This window comes from Danio rerio, chromosome 5, assembly GCF_052040795.2.
Source record: "Danio rerio strain M-AB ecotype USA chromosome 5, GRCz13ab, whole genome shotgun sequence".
Taxonomy (NCBI): Eukaryota; Metazoa; Chordata; class Actinopteri; order Cypriniformes; family Danionidae; genus Danio; species Danio rerio.
The window spans coordinates 39,973,461-39,986,798 of record NC_141025.1 but is presented as its reverse complement, the minus strand read 5'-3'; the positions used below and the strand labels follow the sequence as shown (position 1 = coordinate 39,986,798).

Here is a 13,338-nt window from a genome sequence, read left to right as displayed (position 1 = left end):
ATATAGCAAATTTGTTGTGTATGGTCATACACCCAAAGAGCTTTACAATCATGACTGGGGTTTCACCACACCACCACCAGTGTGTAACATATGCACTTGGATGATGCAATGCCAGCCACAAAAAAAAAAAGGCGCCAGTGCACTAACCATACACCAGCTATTGGTGGAGTGGAGAGACAGTGATAAAACCAATTTGGTGGATGGGGATGATTTGGAGGTTGTGTTGAGAAAAGGCCAATGGAATAAATATGGCCAGGACACCAGGGTTGCACTTTATGAGAAGTGCCATGGGATTTTTTTGGCCACAAAAAAGTCAGGAATTGAGTTTAGCATTTCATCCGAAAGATGGTGCTCATTAGCCATGTTTCCATCCAGATATAATTATATAAGATATTAGATGCGCAAAACTGGAATATTGCATAAAAGACGTGAGAATAAAGCACCATTTCCATCCAAGTCAAAGAGAACAAAATCGTCAATTCCTGATTAACTGGCACCATACATCAAAAGTAAAAACATAATTTACTGCGAAATGAAAAGCTGCATGAATATTTTTGATTTATTTATTAAATTACATGTCCCTCAGAAGATAAATGCTGACATGCAATGAATGCATGGTGACATTTAAACGTGTGAGTTCTCAAAAAAAAAAGCATATGCCCATATTGGAGTAGGATAAACTTTTTATGTGCATTTTCAAAATTTATGCGCGTCTTTGTATTTCCATCAAGCATTTTTTATGGACATTTCCAAATTGCACATAAAAATAGGTGGATGGATACAAAGCTACTGAAAGTATCGTGTCCCCTTCACTATACTGGGGCAATGTGGTCTCCCATCCAGTTACTAACCAGGCTCAGCCCTGCTTAGCTTCAGTGAGCAATCTGTCGTTGGCTAAAGGGTAATATGGCTTGTAGAATCAGAATAATCACAGTTACACTTTAAAACATTTTTACCATTTTATTACAGTCCAACTGTTTTGTACAACACATATATATACAAAGCAAAATATCTCATGCCATTTTTTCTTCTTGTGGAAGTAATTCCTCCAACTTAAGGTGCAAACCTTCACTTGACCTACTGCAGACAATTGCACGATCAATAATTGGTCCTGGAAGAAAATAAAAAACAATGACAACAGATTCCATGTTAATAACTATTTTAAAAATCCCACACCACTGCATTCTGTAGAGGAATAAAAGTGTGCTCACAATTTTTAATAGAGCTGCATTCATTGTTAAAAGACTGAAGCCTTAAACCCCCAAGCAATCTTAACTGTAAACGATTGGTTTTCATATGTTTGTTAAAACTTTGAGAATGACAGCTGTGGATTTAAAACTGCATTTGACCCCGAGAGAGAGAGAGAGAGAGAGAGAGAGAGAGAGAGAGAGAGAGAGAGAGAGAGAGAGCAGTCTTCATGAATAGATAAAACACCTACAGTCTGTAGTTATATCAACTAGTATATTGTTTCTTTGTAACAGACATTCAAACAGACATAGAGGTACTGAGATGATGGTATATAGTTGGCATATAAACACTGATGTCTACAGTAATGATCAAAATCATCTTGACAGCAACTTGATCTTTCAAATTAAGGTTGCAGAATTACATTGGTATGCTAATAGGTGGCGACAAGGAACCATTAAAAATTGATTTGTCACTGAATAATTCAATAGACTCTTCAAAAATGCTGTTTTATCCTGTATTGAAATGAGAGAAGCCTTTATAAGTGAATGACTGAATGATTCATTTAAACAGAGTTAAAATATATATATATAATATTGATATTACAAAATATACAATAATTCCTATTTCATCTCTTTGGAAGTTGATTTGGAAGAAATGTGATCTTTTAAAAAAAAAAACACACAATTCTAAATTTATCCAGAACTGTGTAGCTCAGCTTGCTTAGAAATGTTAGTTAGAGCCAAACAAAACACTGACCACAATTAGTGATCCCTCAGGCCTGTCGAATAAAGCCACTCTGGGATTTACCCAAGTAAGTTTGCATTTAGTTTGGGCAAACTTTGAGTATACCAGGAAAAAGGTGTGCTGGTTTTAATCGGGTTTTGTAGCCATGGTTACTTCCACTGCACGTCTAACCTGCTCCAGAGCAGGTTTTATTCTGGCTTAAAGATTGCAAACTCAAACATGACCAATGAGATGCGAGTAAAGTGACATATATTTGACGCAACAAAACAAAGGTAAATTCTGAAGCCCCATTCACACTACTACGTTTTAGTTTAAAATCGGCATTTTAGAACAAAAACGATCCACATTCACACTGGCGTTTCATCTAGCGATTCTGAAAAGATCTCTGTCCACACTACACCACTGAAAACACACATCACGTGATCACACACACACTCTCTGGCATGTGCTGCAGCTTATGCGCACGTCTGAGCTCCAGAGTACACCTGCTCAGAAGAGAGTAGCGCACGTCGTACAGTTCATCAAGGATCTGTCACTGGATCTATAGTTGTTAAACGTGATATTTACTTAATCTTGTCTCTATCTAACGCGGTCTTTTAAATCGATTACTTGTTATCAGGTAACGTGTTTTAACTGTAATGTTAAGTAACATGAGTGCCAAGAAAACTTAAAGGGTCACGAAACACCAAAAGACATTTTTTGAGCTGTTGACAGTCGTATATGTGTCCCACACTGCTAAAAACACTATTAAGACACCTATATTTCACAAAAAAGTGTAAATTGGTTGTTTTTGCATTATTTCAAGCAAATTTGTACTTCCTGTTTGAAACAAATTTTTGAAGCTGCGTCACGGTCATGACATAATAGCCTGTATTCCAGCGTGCAGACTGGACGTCTGTGCCAGAGTGAGTCTTATTACGTGTTGCATTAATGCATGAGTAAGGCTTGGTTCAAACCAATCAGCGCGCTCTATTGTGCAACTTCATTAATATTCATTACTGTGTTTACACGACATAGATGCCACGTTGTGTTGGCAAAACAAGTGTGAAGTGTTGCTTTTATTGTTTGCTGCCGTTAAGTTTCCTTTTCTTTTTCTCTCTGTGAGAGCTCAGACTCACGTGTGGATTAACAGTGTACGCGACGCTCGACAACAATAACTTACGTGTCTAAGGAGGATTTTTGTTTACCTGAGAGCTGTTCTCATCTGCAAACGCTGAGATCGGATTCGCTTGTAGTATTCTCTTCATAAAGACGCGGCTCTAGTTGCTGTGGATTGTCCGGTCTCTACAGATTTGGTAAGTGAGCGACTAGTGCTCTTTGTTTATTCAGTTTGTTCGTATCGAACTAAGTTAACTATTGCACTGTAACATGTTAGGACCACAACCAAACTTTAACCTCGTGTAGGGTTTTTAACCGCATTTTGTGACCGGAATAACACACGCGGCTTTCTGATGCTACCTGCCGTGTGCATCTAAGTTTCCGGAAAATGCAGAGGTTTTTTTTTTCTCTCATTCGCCGTGCGGTATCAAACATTGCATTAAAAATACACGCTTAGAGCAGATCCTCGAATCAAATATCTCGTTTGTCGCGAGGGGCATAAATGAATTCCCTGAATGAAAGAGCCAAACTGCAGTTAAAGTCCACCATAATTCCACAACAGATGTCCATGTAGGTTAAACACCATCACTTTCTCCTGTGTGTGAGTATTTTGACTGAAACTCTCGCGTGCCCAAATAGACACTCCCACACCATCCTACTTTAGTTCCTCCGACACTCCCCCCTAAACAGAGCTGGACACGCCCACTTTTCTGACTTTTTCCAAAGTAGAGGTGTGAAAACACCCTGCTGAAACGAGGGGGTTTCATGGCCCTTTAATATATTAATTTATGTAACCACATACATTGATTCTGCACATTTGACTGATTGCTTGCATTTATTTCCTAGAAACATATAGTACACTATACGTTTATAATGGCCATTATTGATTATTAAACTGATATTCAGCAAAAGAGACAGAGTAGGTTTCATATTTTCGAAAAATAAATTAAAGGAGGCAGTTATAGGCTCTGTTTTGATAAATATGCATATTATGCATAAATATGCATAAATATTTGATAAATATGCATTTATATATGACCGTCATCTTCACTGTATGCCTATTTATCAATATATATAGCTACAGGATGTCTTAACATCTTTGTTGTCTGTTAAAAATGAAAATAGGCAGTTCCTTTTATCATATTTTCATTTTATTTTTAAGACATGGTCAGGGTGATGTGAATGACGTTATAAAGTAGGCTACACTGTCAGTTTTGTTGTCAGCGCAAAGCTTACACTGTAACACGGTTTGTTCAACTTGTTTTGTGCAACAGGCCTCCAAAAAGATTGGTGTCAGTTTGTTTTCAAATAAACTTCTATATAAATCTAAAATCCAATATAAATGTAACAGAGACACATCATCTAAACAAACCAAACAGGACATAAACTTAAAACAAGCCCATTTGGCGCAGTACTTATCCTTATTCTGGACGTTTTGTTGTGTCGCTAAATTAACACATAAAACTTTTCATCCTTCGGTTTGGTCTTGCAAATCAACAGTTAGGAGACTGAAACAAATGTATGCAAAACCAAGAGATCCTGCTTCAAGTGTGAAGTGAACAGACGCAAAACTCTATTTCATAATACAGAAAATAAAGTACTCACCAAATTCAGCTGGTTTATGGCTTGCCACGTCCTTTAAAATAGTGTAAATGTTTTCCAGAATATGCTCCTTGGGCATGTCCAACTGTTTTACAAAACAACAGAAAAAAGATATCCAAATATTACCTTGCTCCCTCACACTTTATTATACAGGAAAATATATACCAGTCAGAACAGCTCAATCTGACTTACCGTTGCAACTTCTGTGTTAACATAGATGTCCTCAACCATATATTCATGACCAGTCTTGAACAGCTCAAGCATTCTGGGAATATTTATTCCAACTGTTCCTGATGTGAGAAACACAATGACTCAATTAAAAGAACATAAAACATTAACCAAGCATACAATTTAACATTAATAGAACACAACAACTAAAAGCACATGCATGATACATGAAGTAGGAAACTCACTGACCTCTCTTGCTTTTTGGAAACTTCTTCCTCAGCTTGTTCTTCAAAGGGACCAGCTTTGGTAGGATGTCTGGCTCAGCCAAGTAGAAATCTGCTGTGATCTCATCAGCTAAAATCTGCAATTAACATAGATTAAAAAGCACACAAAGTAAATGAGTGACTGCAAAAACAACAGCAATGCTCTTTTTCAATAAACAATTATCATGAGGTAGCCAAAGCACAGGCTAAACTCAGAGTAAATAGTGTGTAGACAGATTTATTTACACAATCAAACACCTAAAGTGCACGCCTAATGGTTTTTGGTATAAAGCATCCAATGTACTGTGCTATATACTAGAGCTCTAGTGAAAAATCCTTTGAGGTATCGATGTAGCCTTTATTTAGATCTTTTTCTCTCTTGAATTGATTCTGAGCTAAGTTTTAACAGCAGATGGCGCTCTAGGTTAGTTTTTAAACTGTACGCTCAAAGAACTGCAAGTCATTTTTTGTTACACGAGATTAAAGTAAACACAGCTCACTACGAACACTTAATATTCGCTAAACCCTGTCTTGTTATAACTTTATTAATAATTACTTTAGGCTCAGGTTGTATTTGTGTGGATCTATGGAAAGTCAAGCTGTTTGTAAACCATACAGCGCCATCTGCTGTTTAAAAAAAACTAAGCTCAGAATCCATTCTAGAAGATGGTGATGTACTTTAAAAATCTCTGAATCAAGGCAGACTCGATTTCTCGAACAACTTTTAATCATATCTCTGCAATATACAGCAACTATTTGTAAAAGTGTAAAGTCTGCAAAGTTTCTAAGTGCACCAAAAATATCAAGTCACTACTGATTTGTTTATGAATTTTGACACACAAAACTGACTCGCTGGAAGCAGAGATCATTTGATCTATATCCACAGAAAACAACTGATTTGGACTATTGCATTGTATTTATGATTAAGGAGGCATGAGTCACTACATTTTCTACATTTTACATCTTCAAAGTGCAAAGTTTAAACTTTGCCATGCAAGTATAACACCTCTGGTCCAACACCCATCCCCCTATTCCAATCAGAGCTCGAATCTGTGATCCTGGCATAGAAAGCAAGCGCTCTAACGAGGAGGATAAAGACTGACAACTCTAAATGTGAAAGCACCATGCATGACCACCATCTGACCAATTAGAGAAGACCAGGCTCTCAAAAATAAGAAATCATTAGTTACTAGATTTTTTAGGTGCACTTAGAAACTTTGCAGGTGATGTGCTATAAAAATGTCTGAATCGAAGCAGAATCGATTTTTTCTCAAACTATTTTTCATTATATCTCTACAAAAAACAGCAACTATTTGTAAGTGTAAAGAATGCAGTTTGTAGTTGCACCAAAACAGCAAGTCACTAATGATTTATTTATGCATTCTGACACGCATAACTGATTTGTTGGAGGCAGATATCACTTTATTTCATTTGGACTTTTGTATTGTATTTATGATATATGGTCACTCAGTTGTCACTAAAACAAAACTACGATTTCAAAGTGCAAAGTTTAAACTTTGGCATGCAAGTGTAACACCTCTGGTCCAACAACACCCATCCACTCACTCCAATCGGAGCTCGAATCTGTGATCTTGGCATAGGAAGCAGGCGCTCTAACAAGGAGGATAAAGACAGACGAAATAAGAAAGCCCCCTACATGACCACAATCTGACCAATCAGAGAAAACCAGGCTCTTAATAAGGGGTTTAAAAAAACCAAATGCTTGAATGTATCGATTTGAACAGTGTGAGAAAATAGGTTGTGCTAGCAGGAGCCCTCCAAATCAAAATTAGGAAACATCAATATAGCATAATAGGAGCACTTTAGACAACACAGAAGCTACAATTCTCAGACAGCAAGGTCTTACCTTCTCAAACAGCTCGACTCCTCCTGCAACTGCTGCTCCATTCTCTATCGCTATTCTGGCTTGATCTGGTTTCTGTAAAATCAGATTTTTATTATTTTTATGATTAATGAATGTAAAATTGTGTGATACATTAGAAGACCAAATCAGTTTAGTCAAAGACATGCCATCTATTGTTTAATGTAAAAGTGATGCTCCCACCTCAGTGAAGACCACTACTTTGTTGATGTCACTCTTGAAAGGATGTGGTAAATGAATTGTGCGAACAAACGGATCCAATTTTCTCTGAAACAAAAACAATGTCAGCGTTTAATGTTCTGTTCATTGAAGTATTTGTTATAACTATAACACTTTCACAGTCTGCAGAAAGTCTTATTTGTTTTATTTCGGCTAGAATAAAAGCAGTTTTAATTTTTTTAGAAAACATTTTAAGGTCAAAATTATTAGCCCCTTTAAGCTATTTTTTTTTAGATAGTCTACAGAACAAACCATCGTTATCCAGTAACTTGCCTAATTACCCTATCCTGCCTAGTTCAGCTAATTAACCTAGTTAAGTCTTTAAATGTCACTTTAAGCTGTATAGAAGTGTCTTGAAAAATATCAAAGATAAAATAAATCAGTTTTTAGAGAGTTATTAAAACTATTATGTTTAGAAATGTGCTTAAAAAACTTCTCTCCATTAAACAAAATTGAGGAAAACAATAAACATGGGGCTAATAATTCTGACTTCAACTGTGTGTGTGTGTGTATATGTATATATAATTTCTGAAAATCATGTGATTTGACACTGAATTATGTGCAGATTAAAATGTATCTTTATAATTATAAATAATTTATGATTCAAAAAAGTGCAATGGCATTTTATAATCTGATTTTCTTGTATTTCTGATCAAGTACATTTATTATTTTTTTTTATTTTGCAGACTGCAAATATTTCAAAAATACTTAACATTTTCCAAGATATAAAGTTAACAGTGAATGCATCCTTTTAAACAAATACTTAGGTTAAAATCGGCTTTTAGAAATCAATGAAACTGTACCTTTTTCTCCAGCTTCATGTTCAGGCGTAGGTTAATGTAGATAGGCTGGTTTTCAGCACTGAAGTCCAGCTTCTGAAAGCTCTTCAGCATGTCAATAGCCACAGTTAACTCATAGAGAGGTCTGGGATAATACCTCACCATGTACACATCATCTACTGGAGCCCAGGCTGTGAGTCCAAATGGTTTATGTCTGTCTTTGTCATCAATAATTTGTCTCTCTTTCACCACTTTTTCCTTAACAGCCTCCTCTTTCTTCTCCTTTTTCCTACAAAAGGAGTTTTGGTTATTCTTCTTTGAATAGTTTCAAAGTTTGTCAAGTGTCTCAACATTTACAAGTTTAAACTGAACTCACTTTGTAGCAGCGTAGGACCTGGCAGACTGTTGCCGGTGTGCAGTCAGTGAGTTGCAGGAGACAGAAGGAGCTCTATTTGTGAACAACAGACTCTGACATCTGGGTAATACTGTTAAGACACACAATTATTGTAGAAATAAGATAACTGGCTTAAAGGACATATCAATGATCGTTTTTAACTAACCAGTTACCTTAAGACACTGCCATCAGTTACTTAAATAATATTTTTAATGCTTCTTATGTAGATTGATAAAAAACCCATATTAAATTAGATTATTTCAATTTTAAATATCAACTCTAACTTACTAGTAATGTAGTTACAAAGACCAACTCAAGCAAAAATATAAATACACAAATTGGCAGATGGCTGTTTTTTGTCTATAAGTCCTATTTGATATTTCACTCGTGTGAGTATAGTTTATGCTTTATACAGACAGACTTCTTTAATTCATAAAAGCACGACTAAAAGAGATCGTAATCCATTTGATAGCTTTTATATATAAACGACGCAACAATGTATTTTATTCGTAGGCTGAAAAAAATAAGCACAGATTCCACGTGTAAACAACGTGGGAAAATACACTGACATTAAGAGATTATAAGTAAAATTCTTTGCAATGATTAAAACTGACCTCTTAAAACACTCCTCGCGGGGGCAGCCATGTTGATAAATTTGTGTGTTACACTTAAATTTCCCGTCTGAAACCCTGAACCTCCGTTTAATCGTTCCAACTCAGAAATATCAATAAGAGGGTTTAGTAAAAAAAAATTCAAGTTATAAATATGTTATGTTTAGTTTAAACTATATAACTTGTTTAAACTAAGTATTTGAGCAACCTTGCATGAAATATCTAAAAGTTGCGCGTTAAATATAGAAACTGCAAAAATGTACAATTTATTCGTCATTTAATTAATAAATACAAATATTTCGTGTGTTTTAGTAAGCGTACAATGAAAACTTAAATCACAAGAGCAGTGTTCACAACCACTAGAGAATTTCATGAATCTTTTAAGTCGGATCTTTTCAATGACTCGATTGAACCATTGAACCGAACTTAACGAGTCACCAAATACACTGAACCGACCACCAGCTTTCAGGACTGTCCGATAGCAAAATAAAAAAAAAATGTTTAAGGCAAACTCAGAGCCTACGACTTGAATAGGACATCGGCGATTACTAAATTAATAGCCTTTTATTATGTGTAAAAATGTATATCTAGGAGAATATAAAAAATATATAAATAAATATATAGTCTATGCATAGTAAATATATAGTGTTTTCAAACCACATTATAGAAAGGTGTATTATAGTGTACATATTATAGTATTTACAACTCAAGGTAATCTAGTTTTTTATATTTTAAAGAAAATAATATCAATATATAATCAAATATGTTTATTGAACTGTTCGTTCGAAAGAACCGATTCGTCAAAATGAGTCGACCACCTATCCCTAGTTGTAGGGGAGCGTGGACTGGAGCGGAAGCTCAGACTGTTGTCCTTCCTCCTGCCCGACTCTCAGGATGAGGATCGGTCACAGTTTGTCTGTATGTCTCTGATCAAATCACACACCAGCAGCTCCTCTCCCACCTCCCGAATGCAGGTAAGAACTGACCAACTGCATTTCGGAGTGGTGTTTTGCGTTGCTTATATCGTTGAGTGTCAAAAACGCCTGACGTCTCCAGCTCTGCCTTCTGAAGATCAGCTGAGACAATAATGTGTGTGAACTGTAACTTAATAAACACGAGAGAACAGTGTTTCAACCTACTGCGCGCCTCATCGTTTGTGCTGATTTACACATGACCGTATTTGGAGATGCCGAGGACCTTCTGAGCTGGAGCGGGTGACATGGCCAGACCTGCTCCTGCTTGTCATGTTCTGCTTGTCAGCTCAGCTCGCCAGCTAAACTTATTTCATCTAAATCACCCATGTTTAAGAGATCAAAACTTTTTGCCTTCACTGCGCAGACAAGAACAGCTAATAATAGCCTTACATAACAAAGCCCGCTATTTGAGTAGCTGACAACTGTGGTGACTCGCTGTAATGCGAAACACGCCACGACACTTCGAGGACGAGTTTTAACAGCACGTGCAAGAAGGTAAAGTTCAGACATTGTGTTTGTTTTATTCATAGAAGTTACTTAGTAACTTTAAATGAGGGTTACGTAAAGCCTCAGCTGCCAGGGCTCATTTGCATATTACACACCACAATGTTCAGCCTGACAACTTTTATGAACACTTCGGTTTAGTGACAGTTGCAGATAGCAGAATTTACAAAAAACACACCCAACAGTGAACAGAAAACATAAGTGCACACGTAATACACAATAAATGTAATACACATTACTGTATCAGATTTTATTATTTCATAACTGCTGAAGCTTTTATCACAATAGTATAAAGATGGTATAGCCATAACATACAAAAGGATTAGACCACTTTAGCAGGTGTAATAAATGATAAAAAGTTGTGTATTGCTCTAACAGGACCTATATTATTAAAGTAAAAAAGGTCAGCTTTACATTATGGTCTCATTAATAAGTGGTAATAATGCATTAATTACAATCAAGATTTAAAATTCCTAAAATTAAAATTGATTTAAAAAATCTAAAATTAATAGTTACTAAACATTAATGTATCAAAATCATCTAAGATTAATAAATGCTTTAAAATTAGTTTTCATCATCAGTTTGGTTTCGTTAACTAATGTTAACAGATGAAGCCTTATTGTGAATGTACAGCAAAAGGCCTATAAAAAATCAGAACATTTTCAATCAATATCTCGGATGTAATTATTTAAAAATAAATGCCTTCTTAAGTCTTCAAACATTTGGTGTGTTGTGATGAAGCAAATGACAATACACGGATCTCAAAACGCTTGAGAGTAAGTCAGAGGTTAAATAATAAATGATTATTCTGTATTTTGACTTGTCAATATCATGCATGCTGGTTATATCAATATATTAAATCACACATGTCTACTGTACAGCAGTGGTTCTCAAAGTGGGGGTCGCGAGACAATGAATGGGGGTCGTCTGGTGATTTTCAAGTCTATTTATTGTTACTAAACAATAAGAATTACCATATTTTATCTACAACCTACTGAAAAGAAAAAAATAGGCGTTTATAGTTACTATATAGTACTGTAAATAGTTACTATCTTAGTTTATAGTTCTATTGGATCGCGACCCCTGGTGTAATTACATTATATTAAAGACACATCAATGGCGTCAGATGCAGCAGATTAATTTTATAGCACCAGGTTAAACTTTCTGCCACATTTACAGCTTTGTCATACATAAAAAAATGCAACAAAGAATAGACTTGGGTCTATTGGTGTGTGTGCACCATTGCATGCAAGGTTTTTGTATTGATAACCACCTCAGAAGATATTGGGGGTCACGAGTCACTGGCATTGTTATTTTGGGGGTCTCATTATTGCTGTGCATTACTGTAGTCTAGTGACTGATACAAAATGAAACAATATGAAATGACAGCTAGTTCAAAGTTAATTTTAAACGAAATCACCCTGAAGTTCTGCATGTAAGAAAACATTGACGAACAGAAGTAGGATATGTTCTACCCAGACGGCTGAGAGAGTTGGCAGTATGTTCTGGTCTGTATGTAACAGCTGCAACCAAATGATTACAGGGTGGCGCATGTGTTTATTTTTTTTCTGTATACACGGCAAATAAGGCATTTAAAAGCTCTTGTTGGTGGCTTTACCTATTAATAGGCGGTTTTGCTTTCATGCTTTTACAGCTGAAATGAGTTGATAAGAAACGTCTTCAACGTCTCTAAAAGTTCAACTTAGTTAAACTCTGTAAGTGCCCTAGATTGCCGCAATGTTTTGGCTCAGCATGAGAGATATCAACTACTCCAACAGTTCAGCGTCTCAGAGTAAACATCAGCTGTCTGTCTGACTGTCGCTCTATCAGAAAACACTCAGGATCACTTGCTCTGGCCCATTTTCTCTAGAAAAAAAGATATACAATATTGTGCAAAAGGTTGGAGTTAGATGTATATATATTTATATATATTAGGGCTGCATGAAATTGGAAAAAAACTGCATTTGATTTGCAATAAAGTAATTCACTGCGGTATATATTGTAATATAAATGCAATTTCACTGTATGACTTCAACAGCTTGTAAAAAAATTATATTTTTAGATCGATTGGGATTATTCTGGGAGTTTATCTGCATAAAATATGATTTAAAAATGACACACATAGTTAAACACAATAGACAAAAGATGCAAATAAACAATAATTTATTATTTTTTTGGGAGTCCAGCAATATTCTGAAGCAGAAATAATCACTGTATAATAATAATAATGTTAACACTGTATTGTTTTAATTAAGTAATTATATAATGTTCAATTAATCTTTTCATTAGCTAAGTTTGATTTATTGTGCACATGTGGCTCAAGTGTGCTTCAAATTCCTACAGTCTAGGCCTTAAAAACACACACAAATATATATATTTATTTATTATAATTAATTTTTCTTCAGTAAAGACACATAAATGATCACAAAGTGACAGCAAAAACACTAAATGGCTAGTTTGCCCAAAAAGCACTGCACTGTGCTAATGAATATATTTACCTTACTGACACAGAGAAGAAACTGTTGAAAAAGATGTTATTTGGGTTATTGTTCGTACAAAAGTTTGAAGTTTGATTATTCAGATTTAACCCCTAGCATATGGTCTGCTTTGTGGGGTTTTGGGGTATTTTTCTAAACTTTGAATGTGTGTCTATGGAGGTTGAGGGAGCTCTCAGATTTAACCTAAAACATCTTAGTTTGTGTTCTGAAGATGCATGTACTGTAGGTGTGCAGGGTTTTGAATGACATTGTTTTTGTGAGTAATTAATAGCATAATGTTCATTTTAGGGGTGAACTAATCCTTTACTGAATGTAACAAAAGATTTATTTCAAATGAATGCTAAACTTTTTAAAATTTAGAAAATAAATGTATCATGATTAACTTTATTTTGATCATCAAATCAGCACACTAGA

At 35.4% G+C, this 13,338-nt stretch overlaps 2 protein-coding genes across 7 annotated transcripts in view; one reads left to right on the top strand and one right to left on the bottom strand.

Moving 5' to 3' along the window:
- Positions 1-940: 940 nt before the first annotated feature.
- On the bottom strand, positions 941-9,013 carry mrpl1 (mitochondrial ribosomal protein L1). Of its 2 annotated transcripts, none has more exons than XM_087251925.1 (9): positions 8,626-8,996; positions 8,320-8,428; positions 7,968-8,232; positions 7,129-7,212; positions 6,931-7,002; positions 5,050-5,161; positions 4,825-4,922; positions 4,636-4,717; positions 941-1,111 (listed from the first exon to the last, which is right to left on the bottom strand). In XM_087251925.1, exons 3-9 carry the CDS (start codon positions 8,106-8,108, stop codon positions 1,014-1,016), a joined length of 687 nt encoding a protein of 228 aa, XP_087108051.1. In that variant the 5' UTR covers positions 8,109-8,232; positions 8,320-8,428; positions 8,626-8,996; the 3' UTR covers positions 941-1,013.
- A 761-nt stretch (positions 9,014-9,774) lies between these two features.
- The window catches only part of cnot6l (CCR4-NOT transcription complex, subunit 6-like), a 38,598-nt gene continuing 35,034 nt past the window's right edge, over positions 9,775-13,338 (top strand). For 3 of the 5 annotated variants that reach the window (XR_015490242.1, XM_087251945.1, XM_087251947.1), the window contains exon 1: positions 9,809-10,417. The gene's annotated coding sequence lies outside the window, so the exon portion shown is untranslated. 5 annotated transcript variants of the gene reach the window in all.